Below are 13435 nucleotides of genomic sequence, written 5' to 3'. Positions count from 1 at the left end.
ATCCCTGATGTTAAAAAAAGAATATCTAAAGTCAAAAGAAGCAACCCACACGTTTGTGCATACAGGGTCTAAAAGGATTATGCATAATCACCAGTAAAAGTGATAAATGTTGTAAAATTTATCAAACTTACAGAGACAGTTGGTGTTTGTGAGACTTGTACAGAGTGAACTGTTCTGAAAAAGGAGTTAGATCTATGGTTCTATTATTTCGAATTTGCTCAGCTAATCGTAACTTCCAACTGTTCTTTCTACATCTTTTAAATGGCAACAAAAGACCACTCTCTCTCTCACATACACACAATCTGCTCCTGGAAAATCTCGCATTTCTCTCTTTCAGATGTTATCTCTTCATTTCCTAAGAATTTTTATAGTTCCAGAACTTCTTTTTTCTTGTTTCGCGGTGCCGATCCAAATGTTTTCCACTGTGCCTCAAATCGTAATTAATACATAAGCTTACCTTAGTTATACAGGCAGCTAGATTAAGTTCACTATGATTCTTATTCCCAAATAATGTATAACATAGTGGAAAAATTGCATGTTTTAATAAACTGGCACACTAATTAATAAATCTATTTGGTGAGACATATCATTGCTCTTACACTTAGTACCTTATCAAGGTGCAAAACAATGCTGTGAAGCATACCTTAGGAATGATACCAATGAAATAAAACAATACATATTTTGCACCTCAAACTTTTTCTTAGTTTCAAAAACAGAATTGGGGTGGGGGTTATGATTGTGGAATGTGGTTTGCAAAGCTGTTTAAAAAAAATCAAATTGAATTTCCAACATATGTTCCTCATTAGATTCTTGAAAGGGAAAATATGTTTTTTTAGAGCCCCATTGTGGTTACACTTTACCAAGGCCTCCTATGAGGCTCCAGGAGACTCGTAGGAGGCTTTACTGTTACTCACCGGTATCTGGAACAAGATCCATGAAACTCCGAAAAGATGTTCAGTTGTGTGTGTACGGTTTGTTACAATTTTCGACACACATACGTTGCACTCAGGGGCAGCTCGAAACAAAATCTCTACCCAAGCGGGACCTATTTTTGGGCCCCCTGCCCTCCCCAATTAAAAAAAAAAACTTGATTCAATCTCTTTGTTTTGATGCGTTCAAAAGAACAGCAATATTTTATGTCATAACACATGTCAATTTTTTTTGGCCTTTTACTTTGGCGCTCCTTACAGAGCTGCAGTAATCATTTTCCTATTTTTCGCCCTTTTACTTCGGACTTAACGCCCCTCCTAGAGAGGGCACTGTAAGTCATATTGACGACTCCAAGAGAACCAGAAGTACGATTACATTAAAGCATATTTAATAATTACAACATGAGGATCGTTTCGCGACCCCGAGATAACAACGTGTCTCGTCTGGCGTGTGTAGACAACTGATTAAAAAAAACATGTCATCGTGGAGTTGTACACTTCGTACAAGAAGGAAAAATTTGTACTGAGTATGGAAGTACACTATGGTATGGCGACGCCATCTGGCGAGTGAAATATGAACTGAGGGCGCCGGCACACCACAGGTACTCCCCCCCCCCCCCCAATGTATACTGGAGGTACAGAGAAATTAGGTTGATTACAATGTTTAGACACAATCACGATATTTAAAATTAAATCTAACAGTTCGTCCTGAACGAGTCGTGACACCAGATTTTTTTTCATCGCAGTCCTTTTTGTTCTTCACAGTCATGTTCGGAAGATTTGATGCCGTTAGAGTTAATGGTTGGTTTTGGTCGGAGTTGGTTTCTGCAATGTCCAAGAAACATGGTTTAACTCTGTCCAGACTGACAGTTGATCTCTTGCCATTTACATCCAGGGTGATTAGTTTGTCAGTCCGAGACACAACTGGATACGGGCCATCATAAGGTGGAGTTAGTGGAGGTTTGACGCAGTCAACTCTGAGGAAGACATGAGTGCAGGTTGACAGTGCTGGATGTTTGAAACATGTAGTAGAACCTGTAGAGTGAGTTGAAGTTGGTACTGGCTGCAACTTGGCCATAGTGTGGCGCAGTTGTTCAACAAAGCTGCTGGGATCTTCAGCTTGGCACGGTGTCGACGAGCACAACAGTTGACCTGGTAGCCTAAGGGTGGTGCCATACACTAGTTCAGCACAAGTACTGCGAAGATCGGTTTTGTAGGCAGAGCGGAGACCTAGTAACACGATTGGTAGTGTTTCAGTCCAACGCTTGTTGGAGTGGCACATTAAAGACTGTTTTAGTGAACGGTGAAACCGTTCCACTAAACCGTTGGATGCCGGATGGTATGGAGTTGTTCTAATGCGCCGGGCACCAAGGAGAGCTGTAAGTGCCCTGAAGAGGTTGGACTCGAACTGTCTGCCCTGATCTGTGGTAATATTAGACGGGATGCCGAATCTTGAGACCCATCCTGAGACAAATGTTCGAGCAACTGTGTCAGCAGATATATCTTGAATAGGGTATGCTTCTGGCCATCTGGTGTATCTGTCGACACACGTTAAGAGATATCTGTAACCGTCTGATGGTGGAAGTGGACCTACTAGGTCTATGTGCACATGATCGAATCTTGCAGAGGGCAGGTTAAACATCTGCGGTGAACTGCGAGTGTGTTTGTTCACTTTACATTTTTGGCATTGGGCACATGACCTTGTCCATTCTGCAACATCTTTCAGCATAGAAGGCCAGATGAAACGCTCCTGGATTAGTCGTTTTGAAGCACGGATACCAGGATGAGACAGGTTGTGAAGGAATGTGAAGACTTGACGGCGCAGTTTATGTGGCACATACGGGCGAACACTTCCGGTGCTAGTGTCGCAGATAACATGAGTAGAAGGTGACAGTTCGAGTGATTTCCAGTGTAGCTGAGAGTCTGTCTTCTTCATCAGGTTTCGCAGCTCTTCATCTTCTGCCTGAGCTGTAGCAAGTTCTGTGTGGTTCGGGCATTGGAGATTAATTTCATTGATGCGGGACAGTGTGTCAGCGACTACATTGCTAGAGCCAGAAATGTGTCGGATGTCAGTACTGAACTGGTCAATGTAGTCCAGATGCCGAAGTTGGCGAGGAGAGCAGGAATTGGAATTCTTCTGAAAGGCGTATACCAGGGGACGGTGGTCAGTGAAGATTATGAAGTTGGTGCCTTCCAGGTAGTGGCGAAAATGTTGAACCGCTGAATATATACCCAGGAGCTCTCTGTCATAGGTAGAGTAGTTACACTCGGCAGGCTTCAGTTTGCGAGAAAAGAAGGCCAAGGGCTGTAAACCAGAATTTGTGTGTGACTGAAGAACAGCACCTATAGCAACGTTAGATGCGTCGACTGTAACTGATAGCTTATGATCGGGAGAGTGATATGTTAGTGCAGCAGCATTGGCCAAATCTGATTTAGACTTCTCGAATGCTGCGACAGCAGAGTCTGTCCAAGGAATAGGTCGTTTGTCGTTCTTCTTGGAATCTTTGAGGAATTCATGTAGTGGTGCTTGAGTGTGTGCAGCTTGTGAGAGGAAACGTCTGTAGAAGTTGAGCATTGCCAGGAAACGTCGGAGTTCGTTGATTGTCTTTGGTTTTGGGAACTCTCTAATAACCTGAACCTTCTCTGGAAGGGGTTTCACTCCGGTCGAAGTAATAAGGCATCCTAGGAACTTCACTTCACTTCTTCCGAGTACACATTTTGATGGGTTGAGTTGAAGACCATGGTGTTTCAATCGAGAGAAGACTTGGTGTAGATGTTGAACGTGTTCTTCTTCACTGGTTGATGCTATCAGGAGATCGTCAAAGTATGGGACGCAGAAGTCGAGTCCAAAAAGGATTTGGTGCATGAATCGTTGGAAGCTTTGGCCAGCATTGCGGAGGCCAAACGGCATGCAAGTGTATTCAAACAGCCCAAAAGGAGTAGTGACTGCTGTTTTTGGGACGTCTTCTGGATTCACTGGGATTTGATGATACGCGCGGGTGAGATCCAGAGTAGAGAAGATCGTCTTGCCATGAAATGATTGCGTGCAGTCTTGCAGATGTGGCACTGGATAACGGTCGGGCACAGTAATAGAATTCAATCGACGGTAGTCTCCACATGGACGCCATTCGCCGTTAGCTTTGCGAACCATATGCAGAGGACTTGCCCAAGGCGATTTTGATGGTCGAATTATTCCAGCTGACATCAGAAATTCAAATTCTTTTCGAGCTATCTTCAACAACTCAGGTGACAGGCGCCTAGGTTTGCAAAAGACAGGTTGTCCTTTAGTTTCAATGTGGTGATATATTGTCGAAAGTTCTGCTTTGTTGGATAGTTGAGATGGATTGGTTATATCCGGATACTTCGCGAGAACTTCATGGAACCGAGAATCACCCAAAAGAAGACTGATGGTGGTTGACGACAATTGAGAGCTAGGTGGTTTGCCAGAGGAAGAAAGGTTAGTGTTACCATCAATGAGACGAGAGTTCTTGGCATCAACTAATAGGTTGAAGTGTTGCAGGAAGTCGATCCCGACGATAGGTTGTTGTACGTCTGCCACGATGAATGTCCATGTAAAGGGACGGCGTAGTTTCAGGTCGAGGGTAAGTCTTTTAGTGCCAAAAGTTGGAATTTTCGTGCCGTTCGCGGCAAATAGAAGCAAGTCCGCTGGCGTTTTGGCTTGAGGTACGAAGTTCTTCGGGAGCACAGAAATATCAGCACCCGTGTCTATAAGAAATTTTGTTTTTGAAGTCTGGTCGGCCAAAACAATTCTGTCGATATAGCGATCGCTGTTGTGGCCGTTTAGCGATCGCTGTTTCAGTTTTCCGGCTGGGCGCGGTACTCGCATGGAAGGTTACATTTCCTGGCTCTTGAACCGAAGTTCGTATGGTAAAAACACATACCGTTCTCCGGCTCTTTGTACTGTCGATTTCTTGAGCTGCTCCTTCGGCGAAAGTGGGGGCTACGGTCGTAGCTGCGAGATGCATGGACGACAGCCGTTAGCTCGCTCACTTGCTTGGTTAGTTGTGCCACTTGCCTCGCCAGTTCCGATTGTTGTGGTGGCACCTGTATAGCAGTGACCTGCGCCGGAAGGGCCAGGTCACAAATTTTGTCGGCGATGGCTGCCAGCTGGTTGAGGTCGCCTCCCAACGCGGCGAGGACGCTTTGGGTAGTGCTCGGCATTCTGGCGAGCCACAGTGATTTGAGTAGAGGTTCTCCCACACTACCTCCTGATAACGCACGCATACGTGTGAGAAGTTGTGATGGGCGTTCGTCACCGAGTTCCAGTCCTTGTAGCAGGGTGCGGATACGCGAGGTTTCGCTTTGCGAGTGCAAGTCGATAAGTCGTTTTTTCAGAGCCTCGTACTTGTTCTCTGTTGGCGGGTTAAGGATGAGATCGCTGGCCGATGCGAGAACGTCCGACTCCACAACCGAAACAACGTGATGGAATTTAGTAGTGTCCGTGGTAATGTTTGCGAGTGCGAATTGCGCCTCCACTTGGCTGAACCACAGAGTTGGATTCGCTTTCCAAAACGGAGGGGGTTTTACTGCTACGCGGGCGATTTGCGCCGCTGGTGCGGGAGAATTTTGGTCGTCAGTCTGAGGCATGGTCGAGAGGGAATATATATTATATGACGAAAATAATGCTGAATAAATACGGACGGCTTCGTTTCAAACGTTCAACTAGAGTGTTATGACATGAAGAGGAAAATTAAAGCTTACGGTTTACGGATGCACCCGGATTGATATGAAGACAACGCTGTGGCACCGTAACGGTCTGTCGGTATGATGTCGAAAACTTGTCGCGTGTAGGAACACGGAAAAGGTCACCAGTTGTAAGTCATATTGACGACTCCAAGAGAACCAGAAGTACGATTACATTAAAGCATATTTAATAATTACAACATGAGGATCGTTTCGCGACCCCGAGATAACAACGTGTCTCGTCTGGCGTGTGTAGACAACTGATTAAAAAAAACATGTCATCGTGGAGTTGTACACTTCGTACAAGAAGGAAAAATTTGTACTGAGTATGGAAGTACACTATGGTATGGCGACGCCATCTGGCGAGTGAAATATGAACTGAGGGCGCCGGCACACCACAGCACAAATAAGTTTTCCTAATTATTTTTTTGCGTTTCCACTTTGGATATAACGCCCTTTCTAAAGCGAGCAGGAATCATTTTCTGTCATTTCTTTATTCCTTTTATGCTGGATTTGGTGCTCCGACTAGAGGGGGCAGAAATCATTTCTCTTAACTTTTTTTCACCCTGTTTACCTCAAACGTGGTGCCCCTCTTAAAGCAGGCACAAATATTTTTTCCTAATTTTTTTTGCCCTTTCACTTCGGATTAGACGCCCTTTTAGAGCACGCCCAGTCCACCGAGTTGCCCTTGGTTGAATTATAAGAAAGTGGAGACTGGCCAGTGATCGGGGGGGGGGGGGGCAAAAGGTGCATGGGTTTTCTCGTGTGAGCACATTTTTCTTTCTCCTAATGTGACAGGTAGGGAAGAGGCCCTATTTAAAATGGTCAGTAAATCATAGGTTTTAATTCTCATTCATTGGGTTTTTTAATATTTATTCAATATTTTTTTTCGAAATACTGTACTGTATTGACGATTTGATTCTGCGTTTTTGATAAAAGTAATAAAAGTCGGGAAAAAAGAGGCATGAAAGGCCTCGGGCTCAAAATCTTTCCCACATCAGAAGGCACCTACCCCTTCAGTTCTTGTAATACTCCTCACAACACACAAAACACTTTGGCTCTCATTAGTAGAAAAATTGGGTGACTAAGGGTTATTTCTCCATTATTTTTATTTATTACTGCAGAACAAAAGAGAAAGAAATTGCGTCTTGTCCAAAATATCCTGCAGGGGTAAACGAAAAGAGCTAGAGAGAGAGTGCAACGTTTAGCTTGCATTTCCTGGTTCTTTAACATTTTACCCCAGTAGCCATTGAATGAATGACAACAATGAAAGAAACACGATTTTGATTAAACTATAAGCATTTATTCAATTATATATTAACTATTAATATAATGCTTTAACAACAATTATCACAATTAAACCTTTCTCTCAATATTATAACAGAACAATAAACAGAACAGTCTCTCCACCATGTCCAGGTTTTCACGTATTAGTTCACAATGTCTGATAGACACTCCCAGGTGTCTACCTCACAGCAGAAGACTCCCCGGTACACGTTTCAGACGGGTTTGGTGTCTCCAAACACATTGAGGTCCCAGCTCAGCCACTGCGTAGGGAACTGGAGGCGAACATCCATGGGTAGCCGGTCTGGCCACTAACCCTGGGGCCTAAACAAGATTAAATGAACATAAGGATTGTAAGAGATCCCAGGTCGTCATGTTACAAGAGCGTGTATGTTTATCTGACCAGAATCGCTATGTACTGTACGCATATAGGTGCACTGCCCATCAATTCTTTTCTTTTAAAAAATAACCGTAATATATACACACAAACCTCTAATTTTTTTCTCATCTCTGTCATTTTTCATGTATATTTTAAATAAGTGTCTTAAACATATTTTTCTAGTAATGTATATTTAATGTATTTCTACGCCCCTTCTCATTTTGCGCCCTGTGCAACTGCACCGGTCACACTGACCTAAGACTGCCCCTGCGTCTCTGATTCTAATGTGTGTCAGGAGGTGGGCAGTGCCGACGAAATTTTGCTGGCAAGGGGTTGAAGGAAGTCGAGAGTTTTGCAGTTGTGTGGAGGTCAAAAATGGCTAAAAATCTGCTTATGTAATACTTGAACAGCTGCAACATAATATGCACAGCATGTACGAACAGCTAAATAGTCTGAATAGAAAAGACTGATACACATATAAAAAATCACAAGTCATGAAAATGGAGCAATGTACATTGTGATGTAGTGCAGTGTTTATATCCCAGCCTTTTTTCATGGTAAATTTTGTCAAAAGTTCTGATGTATATTTTCATGTTTAAAATTGGAGTCATTTTTGGACACCCTGTATACTTAAGAAAAAGTAAATTTCTTCTAAATTTACAAAGTAACCATCTTAGACGATGCTTTTTACTTTTCATTGTAAAAATTTTGTGCGATTAAGTATATTGTACTAAAAAAGAAGCAACAGCAAAATTACTGTCATTGGCCCTTGTAGGTATAACACATAATCTGGCCCTTCTATTGTTATACACAGTGTAGTGTATACCAATGTTTAATAAGTTAAATCATTTTCTATTACAGATATCTCTTGCTTTATGCAATCAATTATTTCAGCCAAATGACAGTGTAATTCAAATTCCCCTCACTTTACGTGATTTCAATATGGGTAAGATAGAGATAAGGGGAGTTTCTCATAAAAGATAAAAAACATAAACTCAACTCCCAGCAGCATAACAATTTTTTTGTAAATAAATCAATTTAATTATTTAAAATTATATAAATTCCAATTATATTTTATTCCAGTTCAAGATATGTCATAACTTACAATATATTATCAGTCTTCAGTAGGCCGGGGCCTGTACAGTCGACTGTAGACAATTTTTTTATGATCAAACTATAAGCAAAAGGAATGAGTAGATGCTAAATGTGTTAAAGAACATACATAAATTGCTCTCACAAATTTACTGTTGATGGATTAATTTAATAGAAATTTGTTCCTTCAGACTTTCCTCAATTGATGATTAATGTATTGGTTCTGGTGATTTTTGCTCTTTTTGATGGCTTGGGATGTTAAGCTGGTAACTTTTAAATAAACAGTCAAAATTCAGCTGGAAAAAACACTTTTTGTTTTCTCTATAACAATTTTTTGTAACAAACCAAAGAATTTTATGTGAATATCCTGGGCAAATGTAACAATTCTGGTCTCATTAAGACCATTTTATCTGATCATAATTCTGATAACATCAATGTTAGGGGGTTACGTGCAAAATAACACTATAATCTCAGCTTTAGGGAAGGGGGTCTTTGTGTACGGCAATGTTCATTAGTGATCTATGGTGAGTTTAATTAGAGTGTTTTATCCACATGTCTCCTCTACAGCCTCATATATGACAGATTTTGTTTTTTTAACTATGTCATGCTCTTAATTTAGAAGTTTATTTTCAAATTTAAATTCATTTGGATCAAAATCCAGGCCATATTTCATAGGTTTTGATTTTTAAAATCAACTTTTTAAAGTGGTATTAGAGCATAATTGTGTAAAAAAATGAGAGGTTCTCTCTCTCTCTATTTTTAAAACATTTTTTTGTATGCTTGAAATTGTGGAGAAATGAAACTGTGTGGTACTTCACTGGATTCCTTCATATTACCATTACTCCTACATTTGTTCACTCCTATATTGTTATAAATTTGTATTTTTGTAATGGGTGTAGTTCATGCCTTCAGTTCAACTTTTCCAGTAGTAGAAGTTCATGATAAAAATTTCGCTTCAGATATGAATTTTAGACAGATTTATGTTTAGAATAATCAATAGCTGATACATAGTTTTTTTAAAAATAGTGGCATAATTTTTTTTTTGCTTAGCCTCCTGGTGACTATGAAAGACTCAGACGTTTCATATGGTGCAAATCTATTTTGGAAGACGAGTAATATGCTGCTTTCTTATTTTTCTTTTTTGTTATTTAGTGAATCATTGTCTTGAAAACTGGTCTAATTAAGATATTTGTATTTTTATTCCTTCAAAAGCAATTGATGTAGTTGATAGATGAGAATAATGTATTGTTGCATAATCAGCATGGGTTCATGAAGGGGAAAGTCATGTGTAAACTGTTAATTGTGTAAACAATTAACCTCCTTTGCTTCTATGATCACGGGACGAAGCAAGGGCGTAGCGAGGGGGGGGGGACACTTGGGGGTCTCGTCCCCCCCCCCCCCGAAATGTGAGAAAATGACCGGAAAAAGGGAAAAAGATGGTAAATCCATTGTTCTGTCACTTTGGTTCCCCCCCCCCCCCAAACGAAATTTCTGGCTACGCCCCTGGGACGAAGGCTTTGGTTAAGGGCAAAAATGTAGATGTTGTTTACCTTGATTTCCAGAAGACATTTGATCAGATACAACATGGTAAAATCTTGAGCTGTTTACATGAGATTGGGGCAACTTGCTATTGGATAGAATCGTGGTTAAGAGAGAGAGGTCACAATGGGTTATGGTGAACAGGGAATTCTCTGATTAGACAAGCTTCACAAGTGGAGTTCTTCAAGACAGTGTCCTTGGCCCCATACTTTTTTCTTTTTATCGGTAAACTTGATCAGGCTAATTCGCAGATGACGTGAAGCTAATAGGGGATAATCGGCAATCAGTGATAGGGAGTTGTTCCAGACCAACTTAAACAGGATTAGAGCATAGACAAAATAATGGAGCATGACATTTACCATTGACAAGTGCATGATCACTTATTTTGGTTGAAACAATCAATGTTTCTTACGAGTTGAATGGTGTCATTATCCAAGATGCAACTTGGCTCATCACTTTAGGAAATCTCATTGATGAGCAACTTAGGTTTTCTGAACACTGTTTTTAGCGGTGGTCAAAAAGGTGAATAAAATGCTTGGTCTCATTTTCATAAAGGTCTTTTCGCGTTCTCCTAAAGTCATTCTTCCTCTATTCTAAGGCTTAGTTCATCCTGAACTGGAGTATGCTGCAAGGTTTTGAAGACAATGCGTACAGAGGGACTTAAGACTTGGTTGAAGGGGTGCAGAGAAAAGCTAAGCGTGTCATTGTTGGAACGCAGGGTTGGAGCTATGAAGAGAGAGACTTCATTTTTTTGAAGATGTTTACATTGGAAGAACAGGTTCTGTGAACCCCGTCCTCTCGCCAGGGCATCGGTATTTCCATGCGCTTTCTCTTTACGAGGCTGGGTCGTCCTCTTCATGACATCTGACCCTCGCAAGAGAACAGTTCCGGTCCTGCCATTGGTCTTCTCTGCATCGGCGACATTCTTTTTCCGCCCCGGGAATGCCATCACTTTCCTTGGAGGTACTTCATTACGACCACATCCGAGCAAGGCGATTCATTCCTTCGGCATGTGCAACTGGTCATTCCTGATGTCCAAGGAAAATCTGTGTTTCCTCAAGAAGTCCACTCCGATGATGCACGGATCCCTTATGCAGGGCTCGGCACGGGTCACTTTTTTCACTAAAAGTCACTTTTTTAGAAACTAGTCACTTTTATTACGTATTTTCAGGCCCAGGTCACTTTTTCCACTTTTTTTAGCAAAAAAACCTCGGTCTCACACACTTTTCTGCTGTCAGTGTTTTTCTTTTCTTCAAGGAAGAACTTTAAAGGTTCAAGGTCGTTAATTTTCTCCCTCCCTTCATTGAACTAAGATCGTTAGCTCCCTTCCCGTAGAACCCCTATACATGAAGGCGTCTTATCTTCCCGGGAGCATACCGTGTGACGTCAGCATAACTTGATTTCAAGGCGCTTGGAAAGAAAGTTCCTTGGTTAAAGAGTCATTTTATGGAAAAGCCAGTCGGAAAAAAATAGCGTAAAAGGCATACTTACAACAAAGAATCCCCCCCCCCCACTACCATTCTTTCTTATTTCCCCACGCGTGCTCACTTGTTTTTTCATCTTATTTTAAAATTGATCCTTTATTTTATTTGTTTTAAAAGGTTTTAGTCCTAAGGGCCGAATTCCTTTCTTGGAGCATCGAGCAAGTTACATTTGTTGTTTGTTCTAACGTTACTTTTGTTGATTTTTTTAAATATTTGAAATGACTATTTAAGAGAGCTTGTGCAGAAACTAACTTACGTGCAGTGGGAGAATACCAAAGCGCGCGTATTAAAGATGCATACTATTAATATGTATTAAGTGTATTATTAATATGCTTTGGAGAATACTCTTGTAAGTGACCAAGGTTAAAGAAGCTCGCAAGTATTTTGAATTTACTTACAATAAAAAAAATCACAATCTATCTAGAAATAAAATTTGTATTATTTTTCTAACTGGATTTAAATCTCAGCAAGAAACCATAGACCCAGGTATGATTGAAAGGAGAACTGTTTATGAAAAGATCACAGAATCCTGCAATTCAACGTTTAGTTTAACACAAGGGTTTCCAAATCAGATGAAAATTGGTCATCAGGCTGATAAAAACTCAGTTAACATGCATGCGAGCCGTAAATAGAGGCAGATTTAACAGTGGGCACACGGAGCACGCCTCTGACACCTACTTTACACATTTTTTCCTAATTTAAGGGGCCTAATATTAATTTTTTTTTATGCTCGGGCCGTGAACAACTGACCTTTATCCGCTTCTGGCCGTAACTTAATTTAGAGCATGTTCACGGTACTGATTGTTGACTTAATATCGGTTTTGTGTAAAAAAATCCCCTTTTAGACCTTGAAAGTTATTAAAACGTTTTTGTCTCGAGTCGCTGTTATGACAGCAATAGGAGAGGGCGGGGTCTGGTTCCACGGGTGTTGAATTAGGAAGGGTGCCGAGTTTACTCTTTTTACATTAAAAAAATGGGTACCGGCCCCGGGCGATAGTAAATTTTTGTTCGTACTTGCGGCCCGGGTTGCTACATACCGTGATCAGATCCAAAACTGGGGTGGGGGACAATGTCTCAAACAGTATTTTTGATGGAATGGTATATTTAAGAAAAGGCAATTAAATTTCTTTGCAAAATTATCGAATTTCACAGTCAAGGGGCAGTAAAATTATGTTTCCCCTGCAGAAAAAAAATCGGGTGCCCCGGGTGGGGGGGGGGGCAAATTCACTGTTTTTGTTCGTTGAAAATTACGGGAGGAGTTGGAGCTAACGTGGCGACTTTTTTTCGTGCTAAAATAGGTAACCCTGACAGCAGCATCCATAAACTCTGTATCAACCGCATTTATAAACCCAGTATGTCGTTGACAGGGCCGTCTTAAGAGTATTATGGGCCCCGGGCCAATTTATTTTTCGGAGGCCCTACCAAACATTCTCGAAAATTTCAACCAAATCTCATTTTTATGAGGCCCCTCTTCGCTGGAGGCCCCCGGGCCGTTCCTTAAGACGGCACTGTTCGTTGATTTGATTTTTGTATTTATTTTATCCTAATTTTCCATATTTCCCGATATATTTCTATCGATTTTCACATATTAGGTTGATTCATATTATAAATTATGTATATTTTTGTAATTTTATGTGCCCTTTGTCAGACATCTTAAATTGACCGCCGCAAAATGGCGATTGATTGGCGCGGAAAAAAGCCGCCACATTGGTGCTTACAAGGTTCGTGGGAAATTTACCGGAGAAGGCCGCAGAGTCTTTTTCTGTTAAAAATTACGGGTGGAGGGGCCAAAATTATACTTTTTCTGGATAAAAATGTAGAAAATTCTGTGTAAATGTTTTTTTTGCAGGGATGTATGTCGTGTGCAAAACAAAGAAAAATATATATTTACAAATTTTTCTCTCAAACCAAACAATTTCAAAACTGGTTTATTTTCTCCCTCACAAAGGGCAATATTATTTTGGTGCCCCACCCTTCGCAGTCCAGCCATAGGTGGAGATAGACTTGAAGGTCTTAGGGGTGCA

The 13435-nt window shown here is 41.0% G+C and overlaps 2 protein-coding genes across 2 annotated transcripts in view; one reads left to right on the top strand and one right to left on the bottom strand.

Moving 5' to 3' along the window:
- Positions 1-13435, top strand: part of LOC149074100 (nuclear pore complex protein Nup133-like) — a 254535-nt gene that overhangs the window by 228301 nt on the left and 12799 nt on the right. Inside the window, exon 21 of the mRNA XM_089247323.1 lies at positions 9439-9500. Within this exon, the coding sequence (XP_089103449.1) occupies positions 9439-9500 (62 nt within the window). The remainder of the gene's footprint in view (positions 1-9438; positions 9501-13435) is intronic.
- LOC149074101 (uncharacterized) lies at positions 4046-5592 on the bottom strand. The gene has a single exon (XM_089246881.1). It carries the CDS (start codon positions 5535-5537, stop codon positions 4746-4748), a length of 792 nt encoding a protein of 263 aa, XP_089103007.1. The 5' UTR covers positions 5538-5592; the 3' UTR covers positions 4046-4745.

This window comes from Pholcus phalangioides, unplaced genomic scaffold (assembly GCF_987345545.1).
Source record: "Pholcus phalangioides strain wild (caught in Gottingen) unplaced genomic scaffold, Ppha-v1.0 ptg000017l_1, whole genome shotgun sequence".
NCBI classification, from domain to species: Eukaryota; Metazoa; Arthropoda; class Arachnida; order Araneae; family Pholcidae; genus Pholcus; species Pholcus phalangioides.
This window is presented reverse-complemented; position numbering and strand designations above follow the sequence as displayed.